This window comes from Solanum lycopersicum, chromosome 5 (assembly GCF_036512215.1).
Source record: "Solanum lycopersicum chromosome 5, SLM_r2.1".
Lineage (NCBI taxonomy): Eukaryota > Viridiplantae > Streptophyta > Magnoliopsida > Solanales > Solanaceae > Solanum > Solanum lycopersicum.
In genome coordinates this window covers 31,997,754-32,017,012 of record NC_090804.1, presented here as the reverse complement: position 1 = coordinate 32,017,012, position 19,259 = coordinate 31,997,754, and the positions used below count along the sequence as shown (strand labels likewise).

Genomic DNA, 19,259 nt, shown 5'->3' with positions numbered 1-19,259 from the left:
ACAATTATTTACATGAATAGTATTATATTACAAGCCAAATACCTTATCTAAGTCGACTCTTACAATATTCAGTAGCTTAGTCGTACATAACTTAGGATTTAGTAATCTAGTCCTAATATAACTCTAACTCAAATTCATTAACCTGCTTCAATGGACTTGTTCTTTGTTCCATCAGCCTTCAAGCTTCCCTCAACACTAAGGAGAAATATTATAATTGCATGTAACTGTTATAAATTCATTGAATGAGTGGATAGTCCATAAGGTTGGTACATGAACAACCATCCATATTCACTAGATTCATGAACCGTTTTGGATAAGAATGTATCTATTTATTATGATACTTAATATGGTGACTTTTGGAGTGATTTCTCACTCTATAAATAGGATTGTTCATTCACTATTGTATGACATACAGATGAGACTTACATACACTTGAATAAGAAGAAAATTTCTCTTCTTCTATCTTCTCTCTTGTCTTCTTCTCTTTATGATTATATCCTTATGAGCTTAATTTTATAACACGTTATCAGCACGAGTCTCTATCTAATTGAGAGGGAGTTCTTGTTTTTCTTTAGCTCATATTTTGGTTGATCTCGTTATGAAGATCAAAGTTTTATATGCATAAAATCAGGTATGTATTTTCTAAAATATTTTATGATTTAGAATACAATAGTATTCAGTCACTAACAATTATCAGAAACCGAAGACATAAACTACTATTGGTTGAATACGACATGTTATACAAACTTCTTAAATGGAAGAAGGTATAAAATTTTAATAGCATGAGTTTTTGAATATTATTTTGATTGTTTTGAAAGACTCAAAGAATAAATCATGTTGTACTTCGATTTATTATACCATTGATTAAGGGTAAGACGATGAATTCAAGTTTCATCGCACCAAAAGGTAAGACATCAGGTTAAAGTCCGGATGCACCATAATGAAAAATATTGAGGATAAGACGATACATTCAAGTTCTATCGCACCAAAAAGGTAAGACATCAATTAGAGTTTTGATGCACCGTGATTGGGTTCAAGTCCCATAGAATTATGGCGTAACACGCCTTATATGGGTAAGACATTGAGTTTGAGCCAATGCACCATAGCGATGATAAAATGATGACTAAGAAAAATAATATATTTTGATGAAATGTCTTGAAATTCATCATATTGAATTTGCTCCATTCCTTGAAAAGAATGTGGTAGCAACATGTGATAACTCTGAAATCCGCATGTTGACTTGCTCCATTCAATCATATGAATGTGGTAGCAGTGAATGATTAGTCTGAAAGATGACAAATAATTAATGATATGAATAAGGACGGGGAGGGACAGAATTATAATAGTCATCATTATGGTAATGATAAAAAGAAGAACACTATGAGTTCTTCAAATAATCCTTCAAAATGTGAAGGCAATTTTTATAATCAAAATCGTATGAAAGGTCATTAGACTTGTGAATGTTGTCAACCCAATAATTTGACAAGTTTATAAATCCTCTATCATGATACAAGAAGATAAAGTGATGGTACACTTAATCTTTCAAAGTGATGTTGAGGTGTGTCATGGAAATATGATGAATTTTAAAGTCATGACAGTGTGCTTATAATGCAAATTTATGAAGTACATATAAATAATTAGTCGATTCCTTGAAGAGAATGTGACTTGTGATGAATATCGTGAATGCTCGACCATTCTATAAGAGGATGGGTCCAGATGTGATAAAATCATTATGGGTTGGATATATGTCACAACTCACCTGTATGGAAGGTTTGAAAAAAAAGATACATGTCACTTCTCATCTATACGGAAAATTTGAGAAGAAATAAATTTTATTTGGCAGAAATGGCTAATTGTATTGTACGTTTTATACGCCACTATGGTATGTTTATTGTGAACTACCAAAAGGGCAAAAGAAAGAAATAGTTCTTGCCTATAAGGGTTGTGGTCATTATTGTGTGGCAATACAAATTTGTCATTGGTTGTGTACCTATGGTACAACAAAAGTAAAGCAAGAAAGACGTCTTGCTCATAATGATTTTGACCATGACAATAATAATATAATTTCCTCCTTGAAGGAGATGCTCACCATAGGGATGGTGTCATGCAATATGTGATAGTACACAAAATTAATTGCAAGCTCTAACGAGTTGTGTTATTATCAGAGGAATAATATTGGGGTTGTAGTAAGTCTCAAAAGAAACTTTTTAAGTTTCGAATGAATTGAAAATAAATATTGAGACTATAAATCACTACGACCGAATAGGGTTATAAATGTTTATGTAAAAGATTACCCCACTTTTCCTCTTATTTGTTCCATATAAACATGTACATGCTGATGAAATCACATGTAAAAGTAAATTATAAGTGTACTACAATAAAGATCAGTTGGCATGACTGGTTGATCATTCTGATTAAATGTGATGCAAACGTGATTAAGAATTCAGGTGATTTATATGATGAAGAAATAAAGATTCATCAAGAATTCTCTTGTGTTGCTTGTTCTCTTGATAAAATGATCATTATACCAGCTAAGGTTGGGACTGTAATCCCCTAAATCTTTTGGAACATATAAAAGGGTGAATATGGGCCCGTTCACCTGTCATGTGGATCATTTGCAACTATATGATTGATACATCTATGCGATGGTCACATGTATTTTGTTGTCAACTTACAAATTGGTTTTGTAAGGTTGTTTGCTCGAATTGTTAAAATTAAGAGCACAGTTCCAAACTATGAAATTATATTGATAATGCTTGTTGATTTAGCAGAAATTGTATGCCTCCAATTATAGCTAAATCATGGTTATGAGAACAAAACTCCTAAATAAGATTTGGTATGAGATAATTTTATTTAACATGTAGCAACACATGTATGCATCAAACCAACAAGGTTTCCCCATTAAAATTGGTTCAGGGTCAGGAACCATATAATTTTCATCTAAAATATTTGAATGTGCGGTTATGATTTTAGTTGCTCCACCACGCACAAAGATGAACTTCCAAATAAGGTTGGAATGAATATTAGATTTTCTAACATTAGGGGGAGAGATGATTGACAGCTGAAAATTATGTGTGAGGTTAATTATGAATTATCTAGATCCTCGTTAAATAAATATGTGAACTTAAAGTTCAAGGGATAATTCAGTTGCATAATGTTGCAAATCAGTTGTCAGATGAATGCACTGACCCTATGATACAATTCAGCTGCAAATGCTCCAATGTGAAGTCCTTGAAGGACAGAGTTTATGATACGCCGGAAGCGTAATAGACCAATCGATTCCAAATATAAAATTCCTTGAAAAAGGAAGGAGCAAATGATCAATATGGTCATGATAATGAGGCAAGTGCTATAAAGGAGCACATTGACATAACACTTCATAAAATCTTGAAAAAGGTTCAGGTACCTGAAATAATGAAAAATGAAGAGATCTCGATAAGTTATGTCTTGTTGGAATCGATATCAAATAACCGTCGACGGTATCTTTGATATGAGGTAGCGCTCAATGATATAAATTGTGATGAGGATCTTGAATTCAAATATGTCATATAGTGTGGACATGGTTGGCCAAGTAAAATGCACAATTTAAGTATATTTTGTTTCACTTAGAAAAGTGACATTTTGGACTGGTAGTCCATAAATCAAGGTATAATGTCAGTGGGGTACAAATAAATTATTATGCGATAGTATAACCGTAAGATATCAAATACAGTTTGTGCCTTGGGGCATAAAGGTTTATCGCAAAAATCCTGACATTAGTGAAGATGTTTTCTCCTTTGGTGGACGCAATGATGTTTGTTTTTGATCTGGCAACATATGAAAAACTTAAATGCATGTAATGAATAATTGTAATGTCTAGCTAGACAATGAAGGTTATATGAAAATCCTTGAACCAATCGAGGTGTCTGAAGCATATAAGAGTTTGAAAGAAATTTTTTTAATAAAGCTTCAAGAATCCTTATACGGATTAAAATAGTCAAGGAAGAAAAATGGTACAAAAGAATGACCCTAATTGTCCTTGTATTTTTATGAAAAGGTTTTGGTAAGACAAAATTTTATCTTAACCTACAGATTGATAATTTGACAAATGAAATATTTGTCCAACAGTGCACATACACTGAAAAGTTTTGATGCAATTTTATATGGATAAATCGCATTCATTGAGTACCCCAATGATTATGAGATCACTTGACATAAATGATGATTCAGTTTGATCTCAAAAGAAGGATGAAGAGTTTCTTGGTGATGAAACTATATTTTGGTGCAATCAGGCACTACTGCATCTTACTAACAATATTTGACCAGATATTTGTTTTGCAGTAAATTTACTGGCAAGATTCAGTTTCTCCTCGATAAAAGGACATTGAAATGGTGTTGAGCACATGATTCAATATCCTCGAAGGACCATAGTTATGAGTTTATTCTATTTCGAGGAATCCAAAACAAAATTGATTGGTTACGCAGATGCAGAATATTTATTTGATCCGCATAAAACTCTATCTCAAGCACGCTATATGTTTGCATGTGGAGGCACAATAATATCCTGGCGATCAATGAAGCAAATGTTGCTATGTAGAAATAAAAGTTCTCCATGAAGCAAGTCGAAAGTGCGTCTGATTGAGATAAATGACACACCATATTCAAGAAATGTGTGATTTTTCTTTGAAAAAGAATATACCAACCACAATGTACGAAGATTTTGGAGACATCATGACAAGAAATTAAGTGATGTTTTAATCAAGGGGAGTATAATACGCGTTGCACTCTTTTTCCCTTGACCGAGATTTTTTCCCACTGGGTTTTCCTGGCAAGGTTTTTAATGAGGCAACAAATAGTGCGTATCAAAAGATATGTGTACTCTTTTTCCTTCACTAGAATTTTTTCCCACAGTGTTTTTCTAGTAAGGTTTTAACGAGGCACATTATCTATGGACATCCAAGGGGGAGTATTATAAATTCATTGAATGAGTGGATAGTCCATAAGGTTGGTACATGAACAACCATCCATATTCACTAGATTCATGAACCGTTTTGGATAAGAATGTATCTATTTATTATGATACTTAATATGGTGACTTTTGGAGTGATTTCTCACTCTATAAATAGGATTGTTCATTCACTATTGTATGACATACATATGAGACTTACATACACTTGAATAAGAAGAAAATTTCTCTTCTTCTATCTTCTTTCTCTTGTCTTCTTCTCTTTATTATTATATCCTTATGAGCTTAATTTTATAACAGTAACACATTATTTATGAATATGTAAGGAAAAAAATTATAAATGCAAGTGAATTTTTCTTTCGTAGCTCACTAAATCAATGAACATCATTTAATTTTGGTAACTTAAATATTTATTATGAATAGGCGTGGATTGCTCTTTAGAAAAAGTGACACTAAACTTAATTCTGTCATAACTTCTTTACTACTTGTCAAGCTCCAAATTTTTAGGTATCACATCTTTCATGATATAAATGATATTATTAGACCATTTCCAGTTGTGTTTATTCTTTTCTTCTTCAACCACACAAACAAGTTGGTACAGGGAACATCACAATAACAATAAGACTTACCTCTGGACAAACCAGAGGGCAAGTTCATTTGATTTAGATACACCACCAAATGTACTAAACCAGTGAAGGGACAGGCAAGCAAATCCTTTTCCCTCAGTTAAAATAACACTTAGATTTAGATATACAAACTACAAAGGCTACACCACAAAAGTTAAATTAACAGCAAAATGTACACAAAATACCAGCACCCAAAGCCAATGCCTAGAACCTGCCACCAAAAAAAAAAACTCTAAAAAAAAACAATAAAACTAAGAGAAAACACAGCTTTACAACACAAAAAGACTGCAACCCTCCAATGCATCTGACCTCCAAAATCAAGCATGAAAGACCACCCTAACATTATACTTCAATACAAGATTCGGACGTGTAGTCCCCAGGAATCTTGCAGACCACAACATGCAACGTCAAGGGCCCTTAATGCACAAGTGGCGGTGTCTTTCAATGGAGATCTGTGAGCACAAAATTTACTAACATAATTACAAAGAACTGAAACCCTGGTTTCATTTCAAACCAAGGGTACAGCTTCAATCTCTGTCCACGTTTTGATATATACTCTCTTGAATGTATTAAGCATTTGTGTCTGACAAGAGATTAAGGACATCAACGTCATCAAAATTTGAGCCCAATGCAAGATCGTAAGGGGTTTTACTTTCCCCATCCAAAGCATGTGGATCAGCACCCCTGCAGTTACACACAAGGACAAATTTTAACAGATGGAAAATCGCATTGTTTACTGATATGGTTTACAGAAGGATAAATCTGTAAGGAAGATGCAACTTCCCATAGGAAGATTATTAAGAAATAAGACCAACTACCCAATGGAACATTAATGAGGAAATATATAAGAATAAGCACAGTGTGCTACGTTTGATTACCTTGCAATAAGCAACTTAGCAAATGCAGCTTTGCCTCTTATAATGCACCAATGAAGTGGTGTCTGACCACTTGAATCTGAAGCATTTACATTTGCACCGTACTGCATAAGAAGCTCTAGCATCCCTAGGTCAGCTGTTTGACAAGCAAGGTGTAGAAGGGAGCACCCATTGAAGTCCCCAACTATAAGCCTCTCACTTGGACTTGCCAAGTCCATTTCTAAGCAAGTTGAACTCTGATCAGTGTATGGTAGTTCTTGTAACAGCATTACTTTAGCAAGGGTTAAGGAAGAATTAGACACAACTTGCTTGTAAAGAGCATTAACATCTGCTTCAGAGCTTACAATAAGGCGATACACAGCTTTCTTATCATTAGCTCGAACAGCCTCCCACATCATTTGTGCCACAGTGTGACCATCCTTGGTCCGACGAACAAATGATTTATCTGCATACTGTGATAATGGAAAAAATAATAAATTAATACTAACCAGGAAAGTATTGCCAAAGTTATAAAAGTCAAAGTGAAGCCAATGCTATTGGAGAAAATGAACATGTTATGCTTGAAAGGCAGCTTTTTCCTTTTCAAGTTTGACAGCCAACAATAAGCTCAATTCTCCCATAAACACAAGGGTCGGCTTGCATGCAAGCCAAATATCGTAGGTGCACTTAACTGTCTTGCACTTAAAAGACATCATTCCCCAGACTACAGACTATAGATGTGAGAAGCAGATTAGGCTTTTTATTATTTTGTTCTATAATTATTTCGGTTTTTCTCTTTTTGGGAAGGGACGGCTGCGGGTTGAAAATTGAATGTCATAGTTGTCCTTCTCCATAATTTGATTCCTCAGGCCTCTGTTACCGAGCTCCCAAACATGTCAAGAGATTTTATTTCTAGACACATTAGAATCTGTCAAAATCAGAACTCCAAGAACAAAAAGGGGACAAAAGGAATCTTCCTGATGGTGTTCATCTGACTGCATTTTTCAAGCTAGTACTTTCATATCCTTGTACACTCACAGTGATAGGAAACTCAAAACATTACCACAAAATCTTTTGTCATATAACTCTTCACACAACCAAAGATGTCTCTTCTACAAATCTGACATATCGAAAAACATTAAACAACACATTTTTATAAACAATTACGGAGAATGATGGTAGACCTTTGCATGGATGAATTTCTCCTTGGTTGAAATGGGATCAGCATGACTTGGCTTGCTGATGTAGAGCTGTTGCTGTTTATCAGATCTGTATGAGCTTCAGTTTCCAATGTATAAGCTATATCAGAAAGATGAAGATAAACTTCAGATGAGAAATGATTTGAGCAGGTAACCAACCTGGCAGCGGAAACATTAACTTGGAAAGCACCTCGAGCTTGCAGTGACTCTTCCCAGACTGAATTTGCAAAGGTATTCCCCAACGACTGAAATAAAGCTATAACAGAAGGCTCCCACACTTTGACATCAAGTGTGAGTGACCTCACCTGCAGAGAGATGATCACAACTGAGGACAAGATGCAGAAACCAACTCAATGCACCACTATAAATGTAATAAAGGGTCGTTTGGTAGCTTGGTGGCTGGTTAGAGTTCTGCAGGTATTAGTATTGTAAGGATTAGTTATGAGTGAATTTATGTATTACTTTATGCAGGTATTAATTATGTATTAGTTATTCCACCTTCTATATTGCATAAAATAATACATAGATTCTCTCATAACTTATACATGTATTAGTTATGCAGTTTCTAAATTGTCAACCAAACGAATTAATTTTATGCATAAATAATAACTTATTTCCAATATACCTACCAAGCGTGTATAAGTAATACGGAAATTAATACATGGATAACTTGTTTCTTATCCGGCTACCAAACGACATAGATTCTCTCATAACTTATACATGTATTAGTTATGCAGTTTCTAAATTGTCAACCAAACGTATTAATTTTATGCATAAATAATAACTTATTTCCAATATACCTACCAAGCGTGTATAAGTAATACGGAAATTAATACATGGATAACTTGTTTCTTATCCGGCTACCAAACGGCCACTAACTGGTTGTTAACTACAGAAAGGCCATTCCAATACAATGTTCAGAGGGGTTTATACAAATAGATGCTCAAAACACACCTTCTCTAAAAAAAAAAACTCCAACTCTGCCAGAAATAATAAATGGGCATGCATCCGTTGCAAAAGCTAGTCTTAAGTTTCATAATCTACCAGTACACCAGTATCACAAGTATCTTTAAAGCTACCACCAAGAGAAGCACCAGAAATTTCATTTTTCTGACTATTCAGCTACCTAAGGAATTTTAGATAGTCAAATATATTAGAGCCATGAACCAGGAAGAAATACATGGGTGTCAACCTCCTAAACAAACAAACTGGTTTTCAGTCAATAAAATTTGAGAATAAGAAACAACCTTCTAGAAGATCTTGTACCATCTGCTGCTTAAAAGTTTGAAATCGTAATAAAACTCTAGAATGTTAAAACAATATAAAATCCATGGAGTTGCTAGAGTTTGGGCTTCCCAACTTTAACTTTTCTAACTAGAAACAAATGAATATGCACCTAAAAGAAATAAATTTTGGATCCTCTGAATGTGCATAGAAAAGAAATGAATTTTAGATCCCAGCAAGATGCAATATAGCCTGTGGCTAAATAATACTTAGCAGAAATCTAAAAGTTCACCTTTGATATATGCACACCAAGATTACGATGAACACCTGAACATTCAATACAAACAAGAACACCAAGATTTAAAGATGCCCAATCTGGTTCAGCAGCACCACAGTCAGCGCATCTATCATTTCCACATACTCTACGTAGTGTGGCAATTGGCTGTTCACTTTTTGGAGCAGATCGTAGCTGCTGTGAATTTCTGAAAGGGCGATCATGATGCGCTGAGATAAGCCTGTCAGACGGATGGTCTTCAACTGCAGGCGGGTCAAAATCTGAACTTTCAAATGAACTGCTCTCACTGGCAGATCGATGATGACCACTTCCCATAGGACTGGCAGTCAAACACTGAAATAAAGATTGTAAACTATTATTGATTGTGCATCGAAGTAAAGACAACAAAAATGTATAGCAGCTTCCAATAGTTACCCTGTCAGGGGCCTGAGAACTCAACAAAGAAGCAATAACTCCTGTTATTTTCTCAATCCAATCCATTTGGTCCAAGGCACTCTCTGCCTACAATAAGAGGGAAACCGATAAATTTTGATCTCACAAGTCTAGCAGAAACTCCACCCTGCAACAACAGTGCATTGGATGACATGAGATACCCAAAATGAAAATTCAATAGCAATTCACCTGCAAGGTGTAGCTCTTTGTAGGGGAGATAATCCTGAAGCAAAACCGCAGATCTGATTGGTCAGCATCAACCTTTATAGTTGATGTCAAAAGGTTTACAGTGTGATGAGCAACAGACTTTTCATCGTGTACACCACCATGATAATGGGACGAAAGCCAGCGACTAAGAAGTCCAGAACCAAGCTCTGAACTATTTCTCTGGCCAGAATGTTGACTACCTGACCCCTGCAAACCAGAAAGTGAACTCAAGAGACCACAAAGTAGGGTTTGATGGTATTTCTTTTACATCCCAGCCTATAATACTCACAGATGGTTTTGTGTTCTGTTTGCGATAGTAATACAACATTCCACGGCTATCAAGAACAAAGAACCTTCTTTTCCAGTCTCCCCTCAAATTTGATGAGCGCTTTGATAGATAACCTTGTCTAATGGTTTGAACCTGAAAGACCACTGTAATTTTAGCTGACTATAGGTGCAAAGAGTAAACAAAAGGAGTACTTAAGAACATGAAAGCAATAATAAAGGGTACAATAAAGTTAATACAGAGGTTTTCAACACCTTTCCCCTTGCAGCAGATTGCATGACAGCTTCTATTTGCTTGTGTGAACTTCTGCCAATGGCTTGTATACCATCTCCATTAGGGGATCCATTAGAACCATTGGACAACCACCTGCTCTCTCGATCTACTTGTCTCTTGTATTCTTGCATCTTTTCATTAAGAGCTGCTTTCTCATAGTTGGAGCGTTCTCGAGACTGCTGTGCGTAAGTCAGGACCTGCAAAAAAATAAATGACATTGAATATCTACCACTTAGAGAAAGCAACAGATATAGATTACTATTTATGCATTTCAAAATCATGTCACATCGGCAGCAACTTAAGTGTTCAATAACTCCCAATACCAGTCATTCTAGGTCCCCTGACAAACAATAAACCAATGCTACATAATACACTCCTTCTTTTCCAGCTCTTATATGTGGTGCAGTTTGTATTGATATGGAGTTTAAGGAACAGACTTTTTTTTTCTTTGATGACAAGGGAAACATGCAGCCGCTACCCTTTGGGTGCGCACAGGGTAAAAACCCCGCTCCTATGCAATAGCTCGCAAACCACATAGGAGAGGTAACCCGCACTAGGCAAGCCTTGTTCGACGAGCTCGACCCAGAAGGCAAACCCCTTGCTTTCGCTGGCAAGGGGTTTCGAACTTGAGACCTCCAACATGGAAGTCCCAAGCTCAAACCACTGGGCCACCCCGAAGGGTTAAGGAACAGACTTTTGAAACTCATAGTCTTAAACACGCAATGATATTTGTGTGAGTACAAAAGGTTCTCATTAAGGGTATAATGGAAACTTCCAAACATTTTTTTTTTAAACTGTTAAGCTTGTATTCTTCAGCATTAAAGGCATGCTGTCCACCACCAAAAAGTGTCAATTACAAACTTCCTATCGAATCTACAATCTGATCTGTATCTACTATAGACAACTTTTTACACCAAAATAAAAATACCGCATAAAAATGGAAACTGTCATTCTTTTTGGAACAGACTAGTAATGAAATAATACCGCAAAAATGGAAGAAAGGGAGTAACACATAACAAATAGTCCTTGAAACATTACAAGAATGTTTCCTGTGCGTGTTGAGACTCATGAGACATGAAAAGTGCCAGTTGAGACCATTCTAAGTAAAAAAAAAAAGGAAGAAACAGAGGATAGTTGCAGAAGGATGCAGAGTATTCTCATTTACCGTTATCTAAATGTAAATTTTGATCATTAACCTTTCTGTAGGAAATAAACCAAAATTTGTTGCTACCTAATCTGTGATTTTAATTGAAGCAGCCTCAATCAAATATCAAATTGCCACCAATGAAACCAAAAACAAAGACAAACCTGATTGATATATGGCTCCATCTGATGCAAAAGCTCATACCCCTAAAAGATAGAGAAATAGAAATAGAATGTGAGAAATTGAAAACAAATAGGCTAGAATATCCCCAACAGAATGACATGCCTGTTTGAAATAACGAAGATGAGCATCCATTGTACCACTAACTGCTTCCAGGAATTCAAACCGTTTCTTTGCTTCCACATTAGAAAGAGCGGTTACCTGGATTTAGGATTCAAATAGAAAAAACAAGTCAACAGACCATTGCTATTGTGGTAACACTTTTTAAATTGAAAAGTCTTAAGAAATGTTCTAGCTCCAGATTCACTCACCAAACTGAATCGAGCTTGCTCAAAAGTTGATCTTGCATTATGAAGTTCCTAGAAGAGTTAAAGTCGTGTTAAGTAAGTTTTTTCCCTTCCTTTATTTTCAGAGTAGGCAAAAATATGTGCAACAGTTAAACAAGAGCGACTTCAGAAGGTAATAGGCAGTACGAATGGTTAGCTGCTATGTCTGTCAATACCTCCTCCAGTACACTGGCAACATCACTTTTTGTGCCTTTTCTTAGTGACAAAAACTTCTCGCGGGCCTGCAGCATGGAGCATATAATGTTAATTGATATAATAGAAGATCCTTAAATCACAAACAGAGAAAGTGTAAAGCGTTCCTATTATTTAACTCAGAATTTCAATTATCTTGCAAGTTTTTTGTGCAAACTTAAAGAGTTTCTTCAACCCCATTGAAGTGCTTACATATATCACCAGGATAAATTTTTAAATGGGAGGAAATGATCGAGGTAAACCAGAATATCGTGATAATAGATATGTAGTGGCCAATGCATTAAGACCATTTTCTGAAAATTAAGTCTTTTAATCCCATTGCCGACATATAGGAAGGTGTGGAGGACGTGAATTAGGGTAGAAGGTTAGTAGGTAGGAGTATGTTCATGCTAGAAAGTTAGTTGGTGCCCTTACTATTAGTCTTAGTGCTATGCTTGTAGTTTCTTGTTCTTCGATCTTGTTGATACATGTTGTTTTGTGTAGTTTGATTGTAGTATTATTTGGTTGTAGCATTGTTACTTCTATTACGTCTTTCTTTAGTCTGTTTTTGTCTTGAGCTAAGAGTCTATCAGAAACAGATTCTCTAGACTCTACCTCGCCTAAGGTAGAGGTATGGTTTGCGTACACTTTGCCCTCCCTAGACCTCACTCTGTGGGAATACACTAGGCACGTTGTTGTTGTTGTTGTTAATAGAGGAATAAGTTCTGCATACTATATAGTTCTCTACAGGAAATATTATATCTTCAGTTCATCAGATGGTGAAATTTCTAATCATCTAATGAGAATTAGGAATGAGAATACCTGATCATAAATTAGGCTTGCCTTGTCAAAGCGCTTCCGAGCTTCCTGCACAAAGAGAACTCCTTGTAGCAAATACTTGCACAATTGTTTTATATTTGGGTATGCAAGCCCACAAAATCAGGTTTTTCACATATAGATGTTTTTGTTCATTTTTAAAATGACCGAGAAACCCACAAAGGCCAATGTCTCATTGTTCAAAACTCGGCAGATAATGGGCCCACCCTCCACATTATCCACTAAAATACCAGACTTTTTGACGATGGCAGGGCTCAGAACTGTTACATGTGCCTAATCCACAGAGAACACACTTCGCTTAACACTAACCAAAGTCATGGACACTTACATATCCTGAATTAGTAATCAAAAATGCCTTTTAGAATAGAAAGGAAGTAAAAGAATGGTAGTACCTTGACATCTTGCAGATCTATGTTAACAAACTGCAGTAAACGATCATTCAGCATGTGCTCAACCTGAGAAGACAGTATGAATGTTGGAGAAGTAGGTAATTAGTTAAATGCATATGCCACTATGAGACTAAATAGATCACTTGCAGTTCTATTTTTTTTTCTCCAGGGCCAACTTGTGTGTATCTCGACCATTCCATCCGGTTCCTGCTACCTCCCAACAACACAGGTACCTAAATCTTCCCTCAAATGCTTAAGCAGATGAGAAGAAATCACTTGCAGTTATAAATTTGTTCTTTCCACAGGAAGGACAGCCTCGAAGGAGGAAATATCAAGAATAAAATGTCAAAGGGATCAGAAAATTTTGCTAAAGTAGAAATACAACAGCAAATAATTCAACTAGCACAAGAAGAATTTCCATAAATTACTGAAACAAAATCAACATTCAAGTTTGCTTAAAAGATGAGAGAAAAAGAAGAGGGAACAGAAAAAAGAACCATATGTTTTAGGTCGCAGATGGTGAAACTCAGAGTTAGTGTTCTTAAAATTTAAGATGGGCAACATTTTAACACAGATATTGTGGAAATGAGTGTCGAGGACATAATAGATCTCAAAATAGAGCTCAATCAAAATCTACTTAGTAGCCATATACTGCATATCAAGGTGAAAGTAACTGGTCAAGGCAATAATTCAGAAGCACACCCCACAGAAAAGGGTGATATTGGTTAGATGTTTTGAAGTCATCTCTTGAAAGGCAACTGATGCTGCTTTCTGCCCCAAATAAGGAGTTCAGAAATACAGCATCAGAAGTAATATTCCAGCAATAAAATAAAATTGAGAAACAAAAGATACTGCAAAGCTTTACCTGTGACCGAAGAACTTCCTTATAAGTCCCGATTTCCCTCAGTGCAATAGTAAATTTAGTCATTACAGGGCCTACATTTAGAACGGAGCAAGTGACTGAACAATGGATCATTATTCAACAGATCACATGTCGAAACTATTAGTTGCAAAGTGAAGTGCGGAAGGATGAAATCATAAAGGTCAAAGCACTATAATTAGAATATTGAAAAGTTATCTCTGCATTTAGTAGAGCCAATCTCTCTAAGCAGGTCAGACAAACTTTCGATGAAAAACGACATTTAGCTGATGCCAAAAATGAGGGGAGAAAAGTTGTGGAGATTTTCAGTCGAACACTAACTTATACTTTCTCGATCCTTGTAAGTGTTGCAAAGCAGAAGATCCTCATTTAAGTCTCACTTCACTAACAACTATGGTAAAGTCTACTTAGTGAATAAGCACAACAGATCCAGGAAGTTTTCTCAACCTCCATGGCATTCTCGTCATAAATGGCATGTGAATAATTGGAGATGTGGTCCCAACACCAGATTACATAAACAAGTACCACGTTAACCAATGATCAAGTCTCATTGTCCAACTCCCTCAAATGGTAATACCAAATAGGCAGATACTAAAGAAAACAAAATAAAGAATAGAGAGGGACTTGAGACTACAATCAGGATAGTGGATGACTTTATTCTTGCACAAGTCAGTGAATTAGTGGTTAACATCTATAGAAGGTTACTGGACTGTATTCTAAAGGGAACGGCAAGGATTGGAAAAATCATATATTTCCCAGACCATAATTTTCCATGCTTCCATTGCTCTATGAGATGTCTCTTCATCTATGAACCCACAAGAAGTGCATCTCATGTTTTGTGAATTGTTATTAACACTTGAAAAAAATTACAAAAATGGACAGAGAAAATGGTGTGTGGAGTGCTGATCCTGTTGCTGTAGGATAAACATTTGTAGCTGCCAAATATCATATGAATACATGTACCAGCTCTTTACATACCTCCAAATGCAACACTGATGGGATCATTGTGCCCCCCACCAAATGTTTCCAGGGCGCTCGCGAAAGCAATATCTCCATCATATCCCTCTCCAAGTCCCTCCCTGAAAGTAGAACAGAAAACCTGATACGTGAAAACTTCTACAAATTCACCAAGGATAGGAAAAGAGGTTGGATGTCTATTAATCAACAAAACAACCATAAAAGGACTTATGGAAAGCTAACTATTGAACTGATATAAACATTCAAGCCCTATAACACTGAACTTTCACTATGACTTGCCCATTGACAGGCAGCTGAACTACCCTGCACTGACTTCCCAAAATAATAGGTTCCAACTAGTAGAATTTCGGGAAAGATACATCAACAAGATTCTAAGAAGATTATTACTACCTCCGTTTCAAAAAGAATGTCCCTATTTTCTTTTTTAGTTTGTTTCAAAAAGAATGATCCCTTTCCTTTTTTGGCAATAATTTAATTTTAACTTTCCACGTGGCATATTTAAGACCACAAGATTAAAAGGCACTTGGTACAGTTGACATAACTTTAATTTAGAACCACAAGATTAAAAAGCCTTCTTTCTTTTCTTGAACTCCGTTCCAAGTCAAACTAGGTCATCCCAGAAAACAACCTTTCTTATTCTGTTTCTTTTTTCTAAAGAATAGATTGTGATGCAACCAACTGATTTATAAGTTAGAGTTCAACAAAAACTTTATTATCAGAAAGAATCTACAAAAATGAAAATAGAAACATAAAAATCAAGTAATCATTTGGCCGTTAAGTGATAACACCAGAAACTAATGATGTTTACGTTAATGTGTTGTGAGATGAAATGACACTCCTTTAGAAAAATTGCATTTCTATTAAAACAGCAATTACTGTAGAGTACTCACTATTGCCATAAGAAACCAAATGAAAAAGAACAAAGCACAGTTTATTAAGCCCACAACAAAAAAGAAAACAACTATCAAAGAATACTCACGTATATTTTCGACATCCTTTATAAAATTTCAAGCTTCTTTCTCTTAGTGATTCAGCACTTTCTTCAAAACATTGCAGCTGTTTTCACCCAAACATCATCAGTACACAATACAAAGTGAGAAAATGTAAAAAAATTCATAATTATGGATCTTTAACTAGTAAAGCAAGACTCCAGAGCAACAGAGTAAAAGAAGCAACCTGTTTACGGAACATGGGAGAGTCATCGAGTTTACCAAAATGCATGTTTACACAACTGATTCTTCTTTTCTACACCAATTCTCAATTAACATTACAACACACCATATGAAAAGATGTTCGATCTTGCCTGATTTAAACTTTTATCAAATGCCATAACAAAGATCTACCATTTCAACTGTCGTTATCGATCTCAATTGAGTAGACAAGAACAAAGCTCAACTAGTAACCACAAATCAAGACGATGGATAGATGTATGTTGGTACAAAACCCTAGAGAGGTTGGATAGAAACCCTAGAAATGGAGAGAAAAAGGAAAAATTCTTGGGAACTGAATAAATGTAGTAGTATTGTTGTTAGCAGCAGCAAACTCCTGTAGAACTAACTTGTCATTCTCTTTCTAATCTAATTTTACTAAACATACTTTACTTTTAAATTTTAATGGCAGCTGAAAAGAAACTATTGACGAAAGTCTCGAATTCAAGCATTTTAATATGAAATTATAAGGTTTTACTTTAATATAAAATTTTATTATATGAATTTAAATTTAATTAATTTTAATATAAATATCAAAATATTTATAGAAAAAAAAAAGTAAGGAGTCCATTTCTTTTTTATTTTTTAAAATGTGATGAGACTGTAAAGAGGAGAGAGACACGGTTACTTAAGGTGCGAGGGGGGACAGACAGACAGACATTGTTACTAAAAAGACTAGCTTCCCTTTCCCTTTTCTTTCAAAATAAAAACACTTCCTTTTTTATTCCCTCCATCTTCTTTTACTTTGCCAAAATATAACTTATTACTAATCTAATTCAATTGAAATATTTAATACTAAATGTAAAATAAAAAATTTATGCTCTTTTTTGTTTATTAACTTTGATAAAAATAAAATAGAAAATTTATGTTTTTAGTATATTAAATAATAATTAGGAAAAAAGGTCTGAAAAATATTTTAATTTTGGCTGAAACTATTATTACAATATCAAACTTTATGAAGGACCTTTTATTCCCCGAACTAGCTAATAGTTTATTTTAGAACTAGCTAATAAAATTATGCAATATTCTTTTATGTCCACGTGGGCACATATATACCTTTAAAATACACTAATAAATAGTGCATGGGATAAAAGGTCACTTCCAAAGTTTGGTATCGTAACAACAATTTCGGTCAAAATTTAAATATATTTCAAGCCTTTTTCCCAAATAATTAAGAGGAAATGAAGAGAGGAATCAAGATAGTGAAAGAAGAATATATAAAACGAAGATGTGGATATATTTTTATAAACTCTTGAATGAAATAAGGGATAGAGACATCATGTTGAGTGATGTGGAGAATCTGGAGAGTCGGTGGGATTTTGATTATTGTAGGTGTGTTAAGGTTGATATCCAGAACAACAACAATTATAAAGGTATCAAACTAAAAGGTCACACCATAAATGCTTTAGAGAGGGTGGGATGAGGGTAAAAATGAATTTGTATATTTCTGAGAACTAATTTGAATTCATGTTGGGGTGTTAAACTACTAAAGTCATTTATCTTATAAGGAGGCTGATGAAAAATATAGGGTAACAAACTTATATGTGATGTTTATTAACCTTGAAAACGCATTTGACAAAGTCCCACGAGAAATCTTTGGGAGATACTTTGAGTCTAAAGGTATATCAGTAGTTTATATTAGTACGATGATGGACATGTACAATGAAATCAAGATTCCAGTAAAAATAGTGGAATGTGACTCAAAGCACTTTTCAGTTGAAATAGGTTTGCACTAGAGATTAACGTTTGACCAATTTCTATTTATCTTAGTGATGGATGAATTGATGTGGCATATTCAAGGTAAGATGTCATGGTGTATGTTATTTGCATACGACATTATTTTGAATAAGAAACTTGACGTGGAATTAATAGTAAGTTGGGGGTATGGTGACAGACTCTAGAGTCTAAATGGTTCAAGTTGAGCATGACCTAATCAGAATATATAGAGCGTAAATTAATTGTTATAACACATGAGACAAACATGAAAGTGAAAGTTAGAGTCGTCAATATGGGCTAGACCCCTTGGGCCGGTCTGGCCTAACTCGGGATTCAATAGGGTTGGGCTAAAATTTTTGAAGTCCTTTTAAGAAAATAACTTTTTAGCCCGGTCTGAATAAGTCTGTTGATTTGTTGGACTTGAGAAATATTGGTAGGGCCGGCCCGTGGGGCAATAAAAATTAATTAAAAATTTAATATAATATTAAAATTTAAAATTAAAGACAGTCCAAACTCAAAACAATTAGTTTAATATTTCTATTTAGATACTTATACTTTTACTTGAAAAAAACTTAATAAATATTTTATAATGATAATTTTATTTGTGGATTTGATTAACAAGTAGTAACATTAACATCATATAATATTGTTTTGTCGATATTTATGATAATATTTTTAAATTGTAATTTATAAATTAATTTAATAATTATAAAAAAAATATAATTTTTAAAAGTGGAATGACCCGACAAGCCTGTAGTTCACATACTTGTGGGTTGGGCCGACCGTTTTCTAGCCCTCACCAAAAATGGACTAGCCCGACCTGACCCGTAAAATGTCAAAACATGTATGAGTTAACCCGAATGGGGTGGGCTAGCTAGCCCATATTGACAACTCTAGTGATTGTTGATTCATAAGTTGTCTCCAAGAGAGAAAAATTCTAATATCTTGGGTTTTTGGTCAAGAAAATTGTGAGATCGATAGAGTTGTCACACATCGTATTGGTGCGACATGAATAAAGTTGAGGCCTGCATTCGGGGTCTCATGTGATAAAAAGATACCATTAGATAT

At 34.9% G+C, this 19,259-nt stretch overlaps 1 protein-coding gene across 4 annotated transcripts; it reads right to left on the bottom strand.

Annotated features, from left to right (window-relative positions):
* Nucleotides 1-5,537: 5,537 nt before the first annotated feature.
* On the bottom strand, nt 5,538-17,072 carry LOC104647411 (ADP-ribosylation factor GTPase-activating protein AGD3). Of its 4 annotated transcripts, none has more exons than XR_011221293.1 (20): nt 16,444-17,072; nt 16,247-16,323; nt 15,268-15,368; nt 14,275-14,345; nt 13,413-13,475; nt 13,006-13,050; nt 12,168-12,233; nt 11,977-12,024; nt 11,771-11,866; nt 11,650-11,691; nt 10,323-10,538; nt 10,072-10,203; nt 9,765-9,989; nt 9,558-9,644; nt 9,141-9,476; nt 7,784-7,929; nt 7,610-7,694; nt 6,450-6,898; nt 5,881-6,255; nt 5,538-5,782 (listed from the first exon to the last, which is right to left on the bottom strand). XR_011221293.1 is itself a non-coding variant. In XM_010322797.4 (19 exons), the coding sequence occupies exons 1-19, from the start codon at nt 16,486-16,488 to the stop codon at nt 6,141-6,143; spliced, it is 2,454 nt and encodes an 817-aa protein (XP_010321099.2). In that variant the 5' UTR covers nt 16,489-16,992; the 3' UTR covers nt 5,538-6,140. The 4 variants fall into 4 exon arrangements, 2 of the variants coding, with proteins under 2 accessions (XP_010321099.2, XP_010321100.2); XR_741547.4 differs by having other exon boundaries at nt 7,610-7,703; nt 16,444-16,992; XM_010322797.4 differs by having other exon boundaries at nt 5,538-6,255; nt 7,610-7,703; nt 16,444-16,992.
* Between the last annotated feature and the right edge of the window lie 2,187 nt (nt 17,073-19,259).